This window comes from Neofelis nebulosa, chromosome 12 (genome assembly GCF_028018385.1).
Source record: "Neofelis nebulosa isolate mNeoNeb1 chromosome 12, mNeoNeb1.pri, whole genome shotgun sequence".
Lineage (NCBI taxonomy): Eukaryota > Metazoa > Chordata > Mammalia > Carnivora > Felidae > Neofelis > Neofelis nebulosa.
Window position 1 is genome coordinate 50,868,063 of NC_080793.1, and position 19,543 is coordinate 50,887,605.

Here is a 19,543-nt window from a genome sequence, read left to right on the forward strand (position 1 = left end):
ATCTAGAAGATCGTTTCAGTAATGAAGTTTATGCAAAGAGAATGACTACTAGTCCCCATAATTTGAGAAGGAATGCATTTTTAAAATCTAATATGATTAGGGAACTTTCCAGAACGCTCGCTGAAAAGCGGAGGAGCGGCGGCTGCCCGAGCTGCGCCCAGCAACGCGCTCCTTCCCGCTCCCCCACACCGGCCTCGGCCCCCTCACCGGCTGTAGAAAATGGTGAAAGAAACTACTTACTATGATGTTTTGGGGGTCAAACCCAATGCCACCCAGGAAGAATTGAAAAAGGCTTACAGGAAATTGGCTTTGAAGTACCACCCTGACAAGAATCCAAATGAAGGAGAGAAGTTTAAACAGATTTCTCAAGCTTATGAAGTGCTCTCTGATGCGAAGAAAAGGGAATTATATGACAAAGGAGAACAGGCAATTAAAGAAGGTGGAGCAGGTGGTGGTTTTGGCTCCCCCATGGACATCTTTGATATGTTTTTTGGAGGAGGAGGAAGGATGCAGAGAGAGAGGAGAGGTAAAAATGTTGTGCATCAGCTCTCTGTAACCTTAGAAGATTTATATAATGGTGCAACAAGAAAACTAGCTCTGCAAAAGAATGTGATTTGCGACAAATGTGAAGGCCGAGGTGGTAAGAAAGGAGCAGTAGAATGTTGTCCCAATTGCCGAGGTACTGGAATGCAAATAAGAATTCATCAGATAGGACCTGGAATGGTTCAGCAAATTCAATCTGTGTGCATGGAGTGCCAGGGCCATGGGGAACGGATCAGTCCTAAAGATAGATGTAAAAGCTGCAATGGAAGGAAGATAGTTCGAGAAAAGAAGATTCTAGAAGTTCATATTGACAAAGGCATGAAAGATGGCCAGAAGATAACATTCCATGGTGAAGGAGACCAAGAACCTGGACTGGAACCAGGAGATATTATCATTGTTTTAGATCAGAAGGACCATGCTGTTTTTACTAGGCGAGGAGAGGATCTTTTCATGTGTATGGACATACAGCTGGTTGAAGCACTGTGCGGCTTTCAAAAGCCAATATCTACTCTAGACAACAGAACCATTGTCATTACCTCTCATCCAGGTCAGATTGTCAAGCATGGAGATATCAAGTGTGTGCTGAATGAAGGCATGCCAATTTATCGTAGACCATACGAAAAGGGTCGCCTAATCATCGAATTTAAGGTAAACTTCCCTGAGAATGGCTTTCTCTCTCCTGATAAACTGTCTTTGCTGGAAAAACTCCTACCTGAGAGGAAGGAAGTAGAAGAGACTGATGAAATGGACCAGGTAGAACTGGTGGACTTTGATCCAAATCAGGAAAGAAGGCGCCATTACAATGGAGAAGCGTATGAGGATGATGAACATCACCCTAGGGGAGGTGTTCAGTGTCAGACCTCTTAATGGGGCCAGTGAAGAACACTGCTGGCATTTTATATGCAGTAGTGAACGAATGAAGGACTATAATCATAGCTCACTACTTGCTATTATTGTTTTTGTTTTAATATTCAACTATAGTAGTGTTTTAAAAGTTAAATGAAGAATAAAAAATATAAAAGCTCAAAAAAAAAAAATAAAATAAAAAAATAAAAAAAAAAAAAAAATCTAATATGATTAAAATAACTCTCTCACAAATCATGTTTTATATTCTGTGCTAAAGGAATTAAAGACAACACCCCCAGAATGCCTACATAACAACAACAACAACAAAAGATCTGTAAACCCATGTCTTGGAAAAGTAAGAGAAGAAACTTTAAGACACTGTAATCTGATTAGCAAAGGCTTTTCTGAGAATGTGTGTTTACTGAGGAGGGCTTGTTCTGATCACAAGAGGGCCAGTGAATTGGAAATTCCTAAAAGTTAGAATCTCACATATTAGAAGACTACAAGAGAAACCATGAAAAATGAAACGGGGATCTCAAAGGTTCCTGGCAAAGAGGTGAGCCAGTTTACAGGAACAGCGACAGTGCAGCCACAAACTATGTTACAGCTTAGTCTAAGAATAAGGAACTATACATACAGAAGAGACTCTTGGTACTTTAGGACAGAGTTGGTAAACAACTATGAGTACCATCAAGCCAAGTTGCTCTCTCAACTAGAGGGGAAAGCAAAACGATTTCAGAAAGGATATTTTAGTTAAGAGAACAGAACAAATGAAATAGACAAGAAAAGGCAAGGATCAGAAAGATGAATACTTGAAGCCTAAAAATGGAGAGTATAATTTAGAAGCAGAAGGAGGTCAGGAACTGTTAGACTAGGTTAAAGAAGTGTTAGGGAACTGGGAATCAAGGACAACTGAAGGAAGTAGGTAAGATGTGTGAAGGGAGGAAAAAGAATGGGGTACAAGAGGGTTCTTCAAATATCAGAAGAGTAAACAGTTTGAAATTTTTCCAAAAAAGCCACAGGGAAGGAGTAAACCATTTGTATAATTTCAAAAAAAAAAAAAAATGAGGTGGAACTGAGCTCAACAAAACACATACACATTTCCTAATAATTAGACTCACTTCAAATATAGGCAGGATCCCATATGTTACAGACTTTATACAGAGCATCTCAGCTTCATATTCAAGTTGTACTAAAATGTCTTAAAATCCTATCAATTCTTAAGATTCTGTGAGCCATAAAGTAGTAAGTCACTTTCTATGTCAAATTGGTTTTCTACAACCATTCTAGACAATGAATGTATTCTGAAGTCTGGAAAGTATTCCCCAACCTTCCAGTTTTACCTGTATAAGAGATAAGAGCCAGGGACCAAACTAAAGAAACAGTAATAATACAGAGACACAATTTTTCCAATGCAGTATGTTGTTGCCTGTAACATATCTTTTCGATACCTGTAATAGATAAAAGATAACCACGCACTCTTTGCTACTCCTCCCACTGAGAGGTCTATGTCCCTACCCTTGAACTGAAGGAGAAGAGCTTCTGAGACTACATGACCAATAGAATATGACTAAAGGGACACTGTACTAGTTTCCTGGCTTAAGTCTTAAGAAACTGCCAGTTTCCACTTCGTCTCTCTTGAAACAAATGCTCTTCCAGCTCTAAGCTATCATGGAAAAAGCCCAAGTACCACAGAGGGAGGTCCTGAGCCTACAGAGAGAGAGAGGGGTCCACCTGAGCCCAGCGTCACAATCACTCTTGCCAAGGCACCTGGCTGGTATCTGAGTTCAGCTGTCTTCAGACCAGATCAACTAGCAACTATTATCAAGTGATCCCAGTTAATGCGATGAGGAGCATTGAAAAATAACCCAGAATCCTTTCTGGATTCTCAGCAAAAAAAAAAATAATAATAAATAAATAAATAAAAATAAAAAAAATAATAATAATATTTAATGAAATCACTGTTTTAAGCTACTAAGTTCTGGGAGGGTTTGTTACTCAGCAATGTACGACAATATTGGATGAATAGACTGATAAGACAGTGTAGGAATATGTTTGACACAAATATTTCATTTTCATTAAAAATTCTAGGGGTGCCTGGGTGGTTCAGTCAGTTAAGTGTCTGACTCTTGACTTCAGCTCAGATCATGATCTCGCAGTTTGTGGGTTCAGGTCCCACCTCGGGCTCTGTGCTGGCAGTGCAGAGCCTGCTTAGGATTCTGTCTCCCTCTCTCTCTGTCACTCCCCTGACTTCAGCTTAGGTCATGATCTCACAGCTTGTGAGTTTGAGCCCCGCATCGGACTCTGTGCTGACAGCTTGGAGCCTGGAGCCCGCTTCAGATTCTGTGTCTCCCTCTCTCTCACCCCTCACCGCTAGTGCTCCGTGTCTCTCTCTCTCTCTCTCTCTCTCTCTCAAAAATAACGAAACATTAAAAATTTTTTTTTATTCTGTAAATAGTATTAAAAGCAAAATGCATTACACATTGTAATTTCGTCTATGTGGCATGTGCTATTTCTTGATCTTCTAAGAGTTTTATTTTAAAATCCAAACATAACATGTAGAACACAAAGCCATCAAATTAAAACATAAAGTATATGAATGAGACAGTGGGTTCTAATGAAATAGACCTAAAACTCAAAACTACTTAACTGGGCAGTCTTATGTATAAGTTTATCACTTCATTTAAGTTTCAAATTACTCTCTTTATAAAATGTAGCTAATATATAAAGTGCCTCACAGAGTTGCTGGGAATACCAAAGGAAAAAATGTATGTGACAATACTGTGAAAACTTTAAATATGCTATTCCATGTATAATCAATAAACAGATAAAATGTATGAAATATACCTAGCAAATATATATTCTTAAGTTTTAAAATAAACATTTCTTTCTTCTAGTTGTGGAGAGGTAATGACTTCAGGGCACTAAAAAAAATCTGTCAATGTAACTTGTTAGAAGTAGGAATACAACAAATTAAGCTCCAAATTTTAAACTTCTTACCACAGTGTTTATTAGGGAAATCATCTGAAAAAAATTTTTAGTCTACTAGTCATAATTGCTGCATGTCAGAAAACAAGAGAAGATAATTATTTGTACCAAAGACTACCAGTGAACTTTAATACCTATAGAGGAAAATACTTTTCAGGCAATTTATGATATGTGTTATGAACTTGTAATTTATCAAGTACTGTACTTTGAATTTAGAGTGCAGTAACAATTCAGAGAGCATACTTTAAAACACTTTAAAAATACTTGGTCTTTCACAAGTTAAAACACATCTTAAAACACATTTTAGATAGAAAACTCTATTAGAACAAATTTTTTTAAAACACTAAAGTGCATAAAGTACGAAACACTCTGATCAAGCCCTTTTAATTTCCAAAGTTTTATTAACAGATGAAAGAAAACGTAACCAAACACGAGAATGGATACTTTACTATTTGTTTTATAATTTTTATTTTAAAAGGTTTTATAACATACACTTGATAGAGAAAAATGAGTTTTAGTGTACCCACAAGCATTATCAAATCTTCATATTATACATGCTATATTCATTTAAGATCTTTTTTATTTTTAAGAAGAAAAGCTATAGAATTATTGCTGAAGCCTATGATGCACCTTCTCTTCAATCCCATTTCTCTTCTATCCCCCTGTGCTCTTTCCCCTCAGATACCCATTACTCTGAATTTTTATTTCAACTTTGCTTTAAATCCTAATCTGGTTCTAAATATCATTTACAGTTATTTTAACACCAAATGTTATTTTTAGAGGGAAAAACAGCAAAGAAAAAGGCTAAATAAGCGATTTAGTTTCTTCAACCATTAACTGGATAATATCACGACCTATCTCTTAGGATGGCTCTGAAGCTTTAGAGAGATGGTGTCTATAAAACCTTTAGCATATCATTCACTCAGTGCTTAGACTATAAGCCAGGCACTATTCTAGGCACAATCTGTCCATTAATTGATTTAGCCCTCAAGTTAACCTTATAAAGATGGTACCAACTACAATTGTCTACATCAGTGGGGCAATTTGGACCTCCAGGGAACATCTGGCAATGTCTGCAGACATTCTGATTGCCACATAGGAGAAGGGAGGGTGCTACTGGTAACCAGTATGCAGAGGCCAGGGATGCTGGTAAACATCCTGCAATGCACACAACAGGCCCACAATAAATAATCATGTGGACCAAAATGTCAATAGTGCCACATTTTCAGATACATAATGTGAAACAACAGGTTATATAACTCATCCTAGGACATAGAGCCTAAGTGGACAGCCACTTACTAAAAGTCTATTTTGTATTTACTTTCTAATAAAGTTATACTAAGAATAAAATGAAGTCAATATGAATTTCTATTTATAAGGTGCAACCAACCTGACTTAACTAAGGCAGTCTCTGCTTCATTCCAAACCAATAATTTTTAAACAAATGTACTTAAAAATAAATAATAAGTACTAGCTCTATGAAACAAATAACTTTACCTTTGTTGCTTAATGAAAATACTTGAGAGCACTTTAAAGTGGCCAAGACCTAATTTTCTTAAATATACAAAAATATGTCTTAGTAATCATGACTCAGTTTATTATACTTGCCTCATCTAGTGGATCCACATCTGTTTTCCTCATCTTAATAAGTACATCATATGCCTGCTGAAGTGCTCTGACCTTAGGATGAGAAACTCTAACATAGGCTGGGAGACAAATAAACCATAAGCTGTAACAATGACTGAAGAGACACTTGGCCCATTGTGGTGGATTTGTGTAACATCTCTTCGCCAACTTATGAGCCGTTTTTATCTCCTAGAAAGAGAATAAATAAAACATTATGGTATTTGGGGCACCTGGCTGGCTCAGTCGGTAGGGCATGCGACTCCTGATCTCTGGGTCATGGGTTCGAGCCCCATCTTGGGAGTAGGGATTACTTACCAAAAAAGCTTACAAGAAAACCTAGTATGGTATTTATTAAAATCCATTAGGGTGGGGAGAAAAGTGAGAAGAGAAGAATGTAATGTAAAACTGGACTCTAAAATCAAGCATTTCACCGTTTTACTTTCATGAGTGGCTTCCTACTTAGTACAACATGGTTCCTCAACATTCGTCTATAGAAGCACTTTATATTTCACAGTAACTATTTGCTGGCAAGCAAGACTTTCCCAATAGACTAGAAATCCCTTAAAATCAGGGATCATTCATATTTTTATAATATAATGGCTAGTTAGTTGCCCTTCACATAGAAGGCACTCCTATGTTTAATGAAAGAGATTTAACCATTCAGAGCTTGTAGGTTCATCAATGGCATTCTTAAAAAGTGACAGTCTTTCTACCTTTCTCCCAACTAAACTGTTTGACAAATAACCCAGTCTATTTCCTACCAAGATTTCCTTCTACCCTCCCTCACCACAGTCTTTAATTCTTTCATTGACTGATTCCTTAAAAAGACATATGCCATTGCAGGCAACATAGTCTGACAAGATCACAGACCTTCCTACCCAACAGTCTGATAGTGATGTTTTCTTACTTCTGATTTTCATTCTGATTTAGATGGAAAAGAGTAGGCATCAAAACCACCTGCTGAGCTTTAATCTAACTATATACTCCCAGAAACTACAGAGCCTTCCAGGTATATCAGACCACCACTGTGTGCCTTGCACTAAAAACCCTTCTCCTGTGGTTTGTTCTAAATAAAAATGCCTGGTGCATTAATTTTTTTATAAGCTCTATTTCTATTAGGCTTGAAGATATATTTAAAAATAAAGTCCCTTGTTTTTCTACAATAGGAAGGTCTTTCTTTTCCAGCTAGCCTTGGGGACAAGAATTCTGGTGAAAATGAGATTTAAAGATTTAGTAACCAAATGCTCCCATTTTAAAAACTGGCTTTTATTAAGCTGATAAAAGCAAATAACAACAACAACAACAACAACAACAACAACAACAACAACAACTTCCCTTCAGACATTGAGAGAAATGTGTATTGTATGATATTAAGGAACACCTCAGGTTACCTCTAGGATTTGGGGGGCTGTATATGAATTGGTAAAACCTGAACTAAAAACTTCATTCTCAAGTTTTCCATGTTTTGTAGACCACAACGTCAATATGTGTTTCATTTTAACTCACACCTAATCACAGAATGACTCTTTCCACCTAAATCAGATATGGTATTAAAGCAAGATGTCTATCTTGCTCTAAATTAGCTCCCTTTCACTCCCTTTAAATGTAGTATTTGGCATAAAGTATATTTACATTAACCACAAGAGATCTGAAAGTTGAAATTACACTGAGATACCACTTCACACACTAGGATGGCTATAAAGAAAAGACAGATAATAACAAGAATTGACAAGGATGTGGCACAACTGGAACCCATATACACTGCTGGGAGGAATTTAAAATGGTATATCCATTTTGGAAAACAGTCTGACAGTAAGGTTATACATAGAGTTACCATATGACACAGCAATTCTACTTCTAGGCATTTACCCAAGAGAAATGAAAACACATATCCTCACAAACACACACAAATGTTCACAGCAACACTATGCATAACAGCCATAAATAGGAACCACTCACATGTACAAGAATGAATAAATAAAATGTGCTACATATCCATACAACGGAGTATTCAGCAATAAAAATAAATGAAGTACTAGCACATGCTGCAAAGTGGATGAGCCTTAAAAACATTACACTGTGTGAAAGAAGCCAGAAACAAAAGACTACATATTGTATAATAATTCCATTTATATGAAATGCTCAGAATAGGCAAGACTATAGGCACAGAAAATAGATCGGTGGTTGCCTAGGGCTGCGGGGAATGGATGGGAGGGTTAACAGGTAAGGGGCACAGGCTTTCTTTTTGGGGCGATGAAAATGTTCTAGAATTGACTGTGGTGGTGGTTGCTCAACCCTGTGAGCACAGTAAAAGCCACTGAGCATACTCTAAATGGGTGAATTGTGTGGTATGTGAATTATATCTCAATAAAGTTGTTTTTTAAAAAGTATATTTGGTTCCCAAGGATTCTCTTAAAGCATAAATATAAGCGCTCAAAAACCTCAGCCACAATAGAAGTAGGGTTGCAAAACATCTAGTTGACTTCATTAACAATCATGGTGGGTCTTCAAATGTTTGCCATGTGTGATCATTTTAAACTATGAGCTGCATATCACATATACATATTTTACATTTTAAATTAACATGTATTAGATAAAGAATATCTGACCTGTTTAGTTCTCTTAGCCATGAGAGCTGGACTGTTTGTAATGCTATTCCCAGTAGGGTGTCTACTAAAACAAAATTTCAACTCCTGTGGTCTGTCAAAAAGCTTAAGGTCCAGTCTTGGAAAGTATTTGTAACTAAAATAAAAAGCAAAAATAGAGCTGCTGATATAAAACACATTAATTCTTCACATTATTCCAGAATTTAGGTGAGTATTTCTAAATCTTAAATAGTACCCAATATTTTTCACCACAATCCAGAGATACAAAAATAATTATTTTTCAAAAATATAAGATGTAATAATAAGATACACAGACTACCTACATGGAAACTTTGGCCTCCTCCCCACCCTATTCATTATTTTCAACCAATCCCTAGACAACAGAAAACCCTGATCTCTTACTTGACAGAGGTTAATAACTTTCAACAGAATCCATGTGTTTAATTATAATTCATATTAAAAGTAACATTTAGTATACCTGGCAATTTTGTTTTCCTTCATAAAAGTATCTTGGCATGGGTATTTACGAGAAAAAAATCCGTAAGATTTTTATTTTAGGGACATACCAGAATTCCACCATTCTTTATTGTTGGACATTTTTAGGTTATTTCTGAATTTTTGCAATTAATATTTGTGTATTTATACCTTTGTATTTTTGCTATGGTCAATGTTTATCAATAAAATTAAAATTATTATAGTCACTATCAAATTATTTCAAGAAAGGTTATAGTTCCATACAGTCTTACACTTTATTTTTTTTTTTCAACGTTTTTTTTTTTTTATTTTTTTATTTTTGGGACAGAGAGAGACAGAGCATGAACGGGGGAGGGGCAGAGAGAGAGGGAGACACAGAATCGGAAACAGGCTCCAGGCTCCGAGCCATCAGCCCAGAGCCTGACGCGGGGCTCGAACTCACGGACCGCGAGATCGTGACCTGGCTGAAGTCGGACGCTTAACTGACTACGCCACCCAGGCGCCCCCAGTCTTACACTTTAAATAGTAGCACAACCTATTCTCAATCTGACAGGTTAAAAATGCTTCTACTCACCATTTTGGTTTGCATTTCTTTCAATACTAGAGAAGCTTAATTTATTTTCACATTGATTATTGGTATTTCTTCTTGGAAATTGCCTACCTATTGCCTTTGGCCAATTTTCTTCTGGGAGTTATTGCCCTTCCCTATTTGATTCACCTTGTTTGTCAATACATGGATTCCAATGTATAGTGATTAAAACAAAGGAAAAAATTTCTATAATTAACATGCAACCAAAATAGTACTTCTTCATCAAGCCACTAAATTCCAGATATGTACTCTTCATTCTTATGCAGTCCTGGTAAGATATTAATTCCATATTTTTGGAAGACAATTATTTTATACTCTGTTTGCCTCAGATATTCTTTTAGGAATGCGGCCTAAGGAAAAACCTATGTACATACACAAGGATATAGATAAAGAACCAGGAAAAAAAAAAAATCCACAAGAGACTAGTTAAACAAATCACAATAAATGCATGCAATATGGTCATTCAAAATGATATGGCACAAAAATATTTGTTAGCATGGAAAAATGTCCAGACCACTAAAGGCAGACACAAGTTACAAAGAATATGTACAATATGAACTCATATTTGTTTTAATATAGTAAATGCAAATTTATGCACAAAAACAGGAAAGATATACATACAGTTGTTAAGAGACATTAAGCATGGTGCTTAAATGATATGCTAGCTTTCTTTTTTGGTTTGATAATTCTAAGTTTGTTAAACTGTGTATTATCATAATTATAACAACAAATAACAAATATATTTTAATTTCTTAAAAGGTTCCCATCCAAATCCTATTCTTCAAGTTGTTTTTTGTTTTGGTTTTGTTTTTTGTAGTTAATACAGGGTTATATCAGTTTCAGGCATATAATATAATGATTTAACACTGCCATATATCATCCAGTGCTCATCACGACAAGTGCAGTCTTTAATCCCCATCACCTGTTTTAATAAATAATGATTCCTGGCCCTCTACTTTTAAGTTTTCTCTGTATCTTACTAACGCGTAAGAATTTCAGTCTTTACATTGATAAAAAAAAAAAAAAACCCAAACATAGGAGGAACCTCACAAAAGTAAATTTATTCTTCTCCAGAAATGAAATTTTTGAAGACACATTTGGCTTCCCTTCTAAAAAGTCTGTCCAATTCTTAAATTACAATACCTCACACCATCTTCATGTAATATTCATATCCGTTAGTTCACTGAATAAATTATTTTTTGAAAATGGCTCTCACAAATGACTAATATACATATCTACTAACAGTCACAAAAGATCAAAATAAATTATTAAAACTGAACACAAAGAGCATTAAAAAAAATTCTTGCTACCTGTACTTTGGTGACAGATCCTTTCCATCATCAGGAGGTGGCTCGGGTGGCATTATGAATACAGTGTGCTCACTTTTCTGTGAATCATCTAGCTCTATCAATTTGGTATCTTCAGCTAAATCAAAATCAACCTGAAAATAATTATTTTCCCCAATTAATCTGCATTCAAGCAATATCTAGTTCTGAAATTTAAAAACTCAAGAAAATATACCTTATCTGTTTTCTCTGTGCCTTTATCAGGAAACAACTACAAAAGAAGAAAAGAATTCTTGGTGAAAATGTTTACTGGGAATATATTAGAGATGGTCTTAAATTCTTACATAAAAAAACTTCTTTTTTAATACTGGACAGATAGGGGCACCTGGATGGCTCAGTCAGTTAAACGTCCGTCTTCAGCTCAGGTCATGATCTCACAGTTCGTGAGTTCAAGTCCTGCGTCAGGCTCTGTGCTGACAGCTCAAAGCCTGGAGCCTGCTTCAGATTCTGTGTCTCCCTCTCTCTCTGCCCCTCCCCTACTTGTGCTCTATCTCTCTCTCTCTCTCTCTCTCTCTCTCTCTCTCTCTCTCTTTCACACACACACACACACACACACACAAATAAATGTTAAAAGAATTTTTTTAAAAAATACTGGACAGACAGAAGACACTTCACAATATATTTAGGGGGCCCTATACTATCAGGTTAACATATGATATTTTTCTATTAGGATAGAAACAATTTATTTTGAATAGTTTTTTCATAAATCCTTCTTCACAAGCAAAAAAAGGCCAATCACAGGGGGAATCTGGCTTCTCAAATCAAAAATTTCATTGTTATTAAAATCCCTGCATTAGAGATTGATATAATCTAAGCTTCCCTCTAACTTGATGATGTTAGACTATCCATTCTATACGTAAACAAAAACATTGAATAATTTTAATCTTATCCCCAGAGTTTCAGATCACATTGATAGAATGGGAAAAAAAGCATTCAAGTCCTGTAAGGAGATTACAAAAAGTGTAATATCATATATAATACTCTACTTTTTTTAGATACATTCTCAAATTTTTTCATGATATATGGTTTACATATAAAATCAGCCCCAAGATCCACTTAGCAAAAACAAAAATCTGGTTAAAAATGACAGGAAAAAAATGGGAGTCATCACTGTGAAGAATCAACTTGAATCTCCTTAGGATGGGTAAGTAAAACTTGGATATTTAACATATTTCAAATATGCTTCCTTAAAACAAAAAACATATATTTAGCAAAAGAATCTGCAACAACTTCATTAAAACAAAAAAAAAAAAACACAAGACTTACATTACCCTAAACTTTCTTAATGAACTACTAAATCTTATATCTTACTTAGATAAATAAAAATGTAAGATTTAGGAGGTTCAGTGAAATGTTGTTAGTACTTACTAGTTATAAAACCAAAGTGAGATTCAAGAAGAATTAGCTATGTCTGGTGGAAACTAAATATCACAAAGGAAAATTATTCTTAATATTAAGCCTAGAATTGGACATCTGCACACAATTGCACATGTGCGCATGCACACACACACACACACCTCTAGACTATCTCCCTCAGATCATTTGAGCTAATAATAATAATGATGATTATACAGGCATCCAAACTGTTTTTCTTTTAACACTTATATACAGGAAAAACTTTTACCTTTTCTATGCAGTCATCAAAAAATGCCAATCCAGTATCTTTATCACTTACAAAACTACATTCTTCAATGAAACGAATAAAAATCTGTGTTTTGGATAAACTGGTGTAGAATTTTGTATAGGCACGATCTCGACTTTTTAAAAATCCTGAAAAAAATCAAAGCCACAATTAAATTCAAAACTTAAAGTGGAACTAGATGTCACACAAAATATTATTTTAAACTTGTACATATATCCATGTTTATAGAAGCTTTTAGTAACCATATTCTAGTAACTGTAGCTCTTTCTGCCTAATTCAACCATAAAACACTTAAGTATCATTAATCTTTTCACTGAAATCTGAATCTGCTATAAAGAATCTTTAGCCCTACAGCTCTCAAATAGAAATTTCTCTCATACTCTGCACAGTCTTGAGTGACAAAGGTCAAATGTCCTTCCTCTCCAATGACACCAGACAACTCCTGTAACAGCCTGTAAACATTTCTGCTCAGTGACAGTATAGTCATCTACTGACTTCAGGGACACTCTCTCTTTCATTCACTGAGGACTAGGGCACCTAATTCCAAGTCTTCTCTTCTCTAGCTCCTACCATGATCATTCTTCAACATCCATAAGTACAAACCATCCAACACTTTAATGAGTTCTTAATGCCTTAAATTTCAATGATCTATGTTCTATACCCCTCAGTCACCAACTTCCACACAGTCACGCACTCCTGGGACTTTTCTTGCTAACATTCAAAACAGCTGACTCCCAAATCTAATTTACATATATATATTACTCTCTGCCCATTACCGTTGTCTGATTTCCTTATTTAAGTACTCCTACCAAGCATGGGGGGCAGGAGGAAAGGCTGTTCAAGTCTACAATCATTCATATCCTTTTCCATTCTACCTATACCCTCCTGTCTTCACTTCTCTCCTTACTCAACATTGATTCCATGTCTACCATTTCAATTACTTTCTTATCAACACTCTCAATTCTGTTGTCCTTTTGTCTTTGTTAAACTCATCTAGTATCACTTAGCCCTGGAGGAATGAATTGCCTGCTTTCTCTGGATCTACAACAATGTAACAGCACAAATTAAAAGGAGGAGGGGGGAATTCTACAACTAGGCTGATCAGAACCACTTATACTTTCATCTGTGACTACCAACCCTTCTAAATTTCTGGAATCAACTTAATTTCCCTTTACCCATGTTTTCTACAACTATTTCCAATTTTTTAATTCTCTCCTATCATGTTCCCTCCTCCATCATACCTTATATATACCTTATATCACAGAGAAAATGAAAATCATTAAGCGAATTACTGTTACTATCTCACTACAAAATCTATGACTTTCTGCAGCTACCACTTACTCCTTCCCCACCCCCCCCCTTTTTTTTTTTTACAATGAATATGTCCTTCTTACCTAAGGCCAAACCCACCATATGAGCCTGGGGTTCCAGTCCTTCAGTGTTCTCAGGACAATTTCCCCTCTGTATTAGCTATGTCAGCATACTCAAGGTTCTCTCGCTTTAAAACAAAGTTTCCTTAACAAATAGATCCTTCCTCTTTCTGCTATTTCCCTTCTCAATAAAAGGCACGACCATCCATCTACATGGTTGACAAAGACAAAAATCTCAAAGTTGCTCCTGACACCTCCTTCTATCTTACATCCTATATTCAATCACCAAGTTCTATTCAATCTACCTCCACCACCCCCCCAAAAAAAAATCACTCCTCACTCTTCTATTCACACTACCCTCAAGTAAACCAGGTCACTCCCACTGATCACTTGGAGCAATGTGATAACCAACTAACTAGCAGATCCATACTTTGGATGTCTCCAATTCAATCTCTGCATAGAAGTCAAAGGAAAAACAATTAAATACTGATCTTTTAAAAATGCAAATCTGGGACATCTGGGTGGCTCAGTAGGTTGAACGTCTGACTTCAGTTCAGGTCATGATCTCACGGATTGTGAGTTTGACACCTGCGTCAGGCTCTCTGCTGTCAGCATGGAGCCCTGCTTTGGGTCTTCTGTCTCCCCCTCTCTGAGCGCATGTGCACTCTCTCTCTCCCTCCCTCTCTCTCTCAACAATAAACCTTTAAAAAAAATTTTTTTTTTTTTAAATTTTTTTTTTCAACGTTTTTTATTTATTTTTGGGACAGAGAGAGACAGAGCATGAACGGGGGAGGGGCAGAGAGAGAGGGAGACACAGAATCGGAAACAGGCTCCAGGCTCCGAGCCATCAGCCCAGAGCCTGACGCGGGGCTCGAACTCACGGACCGCGAGATCGTGACCTGGCTGAAGTCGGACGCTTAACCGACTGCGCCACCCAGGCGCCCCTAAACCTTTAAAAAATTTAAAAATGCAAATCTTATCCTACTACCTACTTAAATAGCCTTCACTGGCTTCCAATTACTCTTAAGGACTGAAACCCTTCAATGGTCCTAAAAGAACCTACATGATTTGGCTCACACCCACCATTTTCAGGCATGATGTTTGAGCCACTTTTCCCCTCCAGCCTTTCTTTCTTTCATGCTTCAGGACATTCCACATGCTGTGGTCCTCGCACCATCCCCTTGACATACTAATTAGTTGAGAAATGCTTAAATAAAATAGAAGTAAATTAAATAAATTATTCTTGACAAGTAGTAACAAAAAGTCTTTTTTTTTCTTCTAATGGATCTAGGCAACGATCAGCAAAAGCTATTAAAATAATTACATGAAAGGCTGATGGGAAAACTATAATGAATTAATGAAGCTGACAACATTTAAATACACTGATCAATCCTAGGAGCACTAAAAATGGGACAACCAGATATGCATGTGGGTTGTAATAGGAAGTAGTGTTTTTGGCATTGCTTGTCAAGAAAACTGAACCTGAATCTAATCAAGCTCTAGAACAGCACTGTTTAATTCAGTAACCACTACCTACACGTGACAATTTAGCACTTGAAATGTGATTGACCCAAACTGAGATGTGCTGTAAACATAAAACACATGCTGACTTCAAAGCCTTGGTATAGGGGGGAAAAATGTAAAATGTATCATTACAATTTTTAAAATTTAATTACATGTTGAAATACCATTTTGGATATTTTAAGTTACAAAAATATATTATGAAAATTAATTTCCCCTATTACTTACTTTTTAACTATAGCTACTACAATTTTTTTTTTTTTTTTTTTTTTTTTGAGCGAGCGCACGGAAACAGGGGACAGGGGCAGAGAGAGAATCTTAAGCAGGCTCCAGTCTCAGTGCAGAGCTCAGCTTGGGGCTCAATCCCATGACCTTGGGTTTATAACCTGAGCTAAAATTAAATCGAGCCACCCAAATGCCACAGAAATTTAAAATTATATGTATGGTTCACATTATATATATTTTTTTAACATTTATTTATTTTTGAGAGACAGAGCATGAGCGGGGGAGGGGCAGAGAGAGGGAGACACAGAATCCAAACAGGTTCCAGGCTCTGAGCTGTCAGCACACAGCGCCAACTGCAAGATCAAGACCTGAGCCTCAACTGGATGCTTAACCAACTGAGCCACCCAGGAGCCCCTCACATTACATTTCTATTGGATAATGTATCTCTTAATCCAACCACAAGTTTACAGGAAATACAGATGATGGAAGACATGTTAAATAACACCATGCAGACACAATCAACCAAAAGCATATATAAATATAGGAAATTCTAAAGAATAACTAAAAGTTTATGAGTCCTATTTAGAATGATGTCCTATTTAGAATCTGGAAAGACAGGGGGAAAGGATGAAATAAAAATGGCAAAATGTTGATTGTGGACACTGCTGAAGTTGGAAGATGGCTATACAAGAGTACATTATATTATTCTATTTTTATCTACGTTGAGAAAGTATCTCTCATAAAAAGTTAACCTAAAATCCACAGTTAATTCCTGTTCATTTTTCAAGCCCAAGCTTAATTGTTACTTCTTCGGGGAAACTTTCCCTGACTTAGCACTCTCACTATAACCAGTATGTTCCTTCACATCACACTTAGTAAAATGTAATTAGTATTTGTGTTATAGTCTAATGGCTATAGCCCTCACGACACTAAATATTATCCTGTTGACAACAAAAGCCTTAGGCATCAGACACTAACTAAATATCTTTCTAAATTGTATTAGTAAGGCCACCCTCCCACTGAGAGGGAGAGGGAGAGACAGGGAGGGAGGGAGGGAGAGGGAGGGAGAGAGAGAGGGAGAGAGGGAGAGGGAGAGAGGGAGAGAGAGGGGGGGGGGGGAAGGGAGGGAGAACATGAATGAATTAGTGGCCCACTACTGCCTATTACAAATTCCATATTCTTACTGGCATTTAAGACCGCCCATAATCTGAGCTCTAATCTTATTTTTAGCCTTATCCTTCACAATACCTCTAAAGCTCTTCACTTTGGTCAAACTGTACCAAATATGCTGTTATGGGCTAAACCCTATAATTCTTATATTGTACCCCCTCCAAATTCTTATGTTGAGGTCCTAATCCTCAGTATTTTTAAATGTTACTGTGTTTGCAAATAGGGTCTTTAAAGAAGCAATTAAGTCAAAATGAAGAAATTAGACATGGGCTCTAACCCAATGACTAATGTACTTATAAGAAGAGGAAATGTAGACACAGATTCACCCAAAAGGAAGACCATGTGAAGACACAGGGAGAAGACGGCCATCTTTACAAGCCAAAGAGAGAGGCCTCAAAGAAAACCAATCCTGCCAACACACTGATCTTGGACTTTTAGCCCTTAGAATTGTGATAAAATAAATTTCTGTTTGTTTAAACCACCCAATCTATGGTACTTGGTTATGGCAGCCATGGCAAACTAATATACATGCCTTTTACATTTGTTCTTGAGGTTTCTTCCATTCTGTTATTACCATCAATGATACTAACTATTATCTTGAGTACTATAATTTTACTAGTTGCTTCACATACGTTTAATCTTCATAACCACGCATGAGGTAGGTATCATCCCCATTTTATTAATGAAAAAACAGAACCTCAGAAAGGCTTAATAAAGGAGCGTCTGGGTGGCTCAGTCAGTTAAGTGTCCGACTCTTGATTTCAGCTCAGGCCATGGTTTTGCAATTCATGGGATCGAGCCCCACATCAGGCTCAAGCCCCACATCAGGCTCTGTGCTGACAATGTGGAGCCTGCTTGGGATTCTCTCTCCTCTCTCTGCTTCTCCCTGCTCTCATGTGCTCTCTCAATCTCTCAAAATAAAATAAACATTTAAAAAAAAAAAGGAAGGCTTAATTAATAGCAAAGCAGAAATTTTATTCCAATTTGACTTTTAATGAATATTGTTTTTTAGAAACCCTTTCCTGCTCATCTCCATTTATCTAAATTCTACTCATTCTTCTAAGTCATGCTCCTCCTCCATGAAGTCTTACAAAATATTCATCTGGAAGAATGTTCCCTTTTTATATATTTGGGAAATTCTCACTGAATTATTGTGTAAAATCTGTTCTCTTGAGTACATGTTCTATTTTTAAAAGCATTTTAGATTATTTTCCATTTACTATCCCATAGAGCTAGATTTTAATATTCTTTATATCCCTACATTATAACTAGTCTGACTTGGTAAGTGGTGACTAAATATTTGAGAGGTTATCCTGAAGCAGAGATGATAAAAGACAAAAGATGACTGGAAAAGTAGAGATTTTTTTTTTTTTAACTTTTTTTTTTTTTTCAACGTTTTTTATTTATTTTTGGGACAGAGAGAGACAGAGCTGAACGGGGGAGGGGAAGAGAGAGGGAGACACAGAATCAGAAACAGGCTCCAGGCTCCGAGCCATCAGCCCAGAGCCTGACGCGGGGCTCGAACTCACGGACCGCGAGATCGTGACCTGGCTGAAGTCGGACGCTTAACCGACTGCGCCACCCAGGCGCCCCGAGATTTTTTTTTTTTAAAGTAACTGCTGAGTAGGGGCACCTGGGTGGCTCAGTCAGTTGAGCATCTGACTTTGGCTCTGGTCGTGATCCCACAGTTCATGGGTTCGAGCCCCACATCAGGCTCACTGCTGTCAGCACAGAGCCTGTTTCAGATCCTCTGTCTCCCTATCTCTCTACCCCTCCCCATTCATGCTCGCTCACTCTCTCTCTCAAAAATAAACATTAAAAAAATAATAATAGTAATAATAAAAATAAAATAAAGTCACTGCTGGGTAAAAGTTCAAAAATATAAAATAACTTTCATATGAGTATTAACATATCTGTAAGGCTGCTACTACATTTAAGAGCAGTTGAATAACAAAAATCTTTACAATTCCCTAAAATAACAAATACTAAAACAAGAGGAGTATAGTATTTTCCCTTGAAGTAAGACTCTATTTTTCAAAAACTTTAAAAACTGGTGGCCTCATTATAAAAACTAATTGTTATGGGGCGCCTGGGTGGCTCAGTCGTTTATGTGTCCAACTTCGGCTCAGGTCATGATATCACAGTCCTCGAGTTCAAGCCCCACGTCAGGCTCTGTGCTGACAGCTCAGAGCCTGGTCCTGTTTCAAATTCTGTGTCTCCCTCTCTCTCTGCCCCTCCCCTGCTCATGCTCTGTCTCTCTCTGTCTCAGAAATAAATAAATGTTAAAAAAAAAAAAAAAAATTTAAAAACTAATCGTTAGATAATACTGTAAACCCAAGAATATATAAATTGAAGAATTATGCAAGAGTGAGGAACCACCTAAACTAAATCATCAGGTTTGTTCGACTAAGATAACTGACTATATAGTAAACATAAGCAACATCTTTGACTTTTCATAATTAAAGATCTCCAGTTTCAGATTTCTCAGGGAAAAATGGGGGAAAAATTTAAAAGAAATTCTTCATAGAGCTAGATGACAAATACAAAGACATTTATTGTATCTTAGTATACATTTCTAAGAACTTGCATCGTGAATA

The 19,543-nt window shown here is 36.6% G+C and overlaps 2 protein-coding genes across 7 annotated transcripts in view; one reads left to right on the plus strand and one right to left on the minus strand.

Annotated features, from left to right (window-relative positions):
• Window positions 1-19,543, minus strand: part of DENND4C (DENN domain containing 4C) — a 127,899-nt gene that overhangs the window by 37,579 nt on the left and 70,777 nt on the right. For all 6 annotated transcript variants that reach the window (XR_009251679.1, XM_058695246.1, XM_058695243.1 and 3 more), the window contains 5 exons: window positions 12,643-12,788; window positions 11,194-11,229; window positions 10,983-11,113; window positions 8,613-8,745; window positions 5,986-6,192 (listed from right to left, as the gene is read on the minus strand). Coding sequence is in view for 5 of the 6 variants with exons in the window: in XM_058695246.1 (XP_058551229.1) it covers window positions 5,986-6,192; window positions 8,613-8,745; window positions 10,983-11,113; window positions 11,194-11,229; window positions 12,643-12,788 (653 nt within the window). In the remaining variant the exon portion in view is untranslated. The remainder of the gene's footprint in view (window positions 1-5,985; window positions 6,193-8,612; window positions 8,746-10,982; window positions 11,114-11,193; window positions 11,230-12,642; window positions 12,789-19,543) is intronic.
• Window positions 106-1,564, plus strand: LOC131491847 (dnaJ homolog subfamily A member 1-like). Its single transcript, XM_058695249.1, has one exon. It carries the CDS (start codon window positions 220-222, stop codon window positions 1,408-1,410), a length of 1,191 nt encoding a protein of 396 aa, XP_058551232.1. The 5' UTR covers window positions 106-219; the 3' UTR covers window positions 1,411-1,564.

What these genes read in the sequence shown, in the direction of transcription:
- LOC131491847 (XM_058695249.1), top strand. Translation starts at nt 220, where the DNA reads ATGGTGAAAGAAACTACTTACTATGATGTTTTGGGGGTCAAACCCAAT.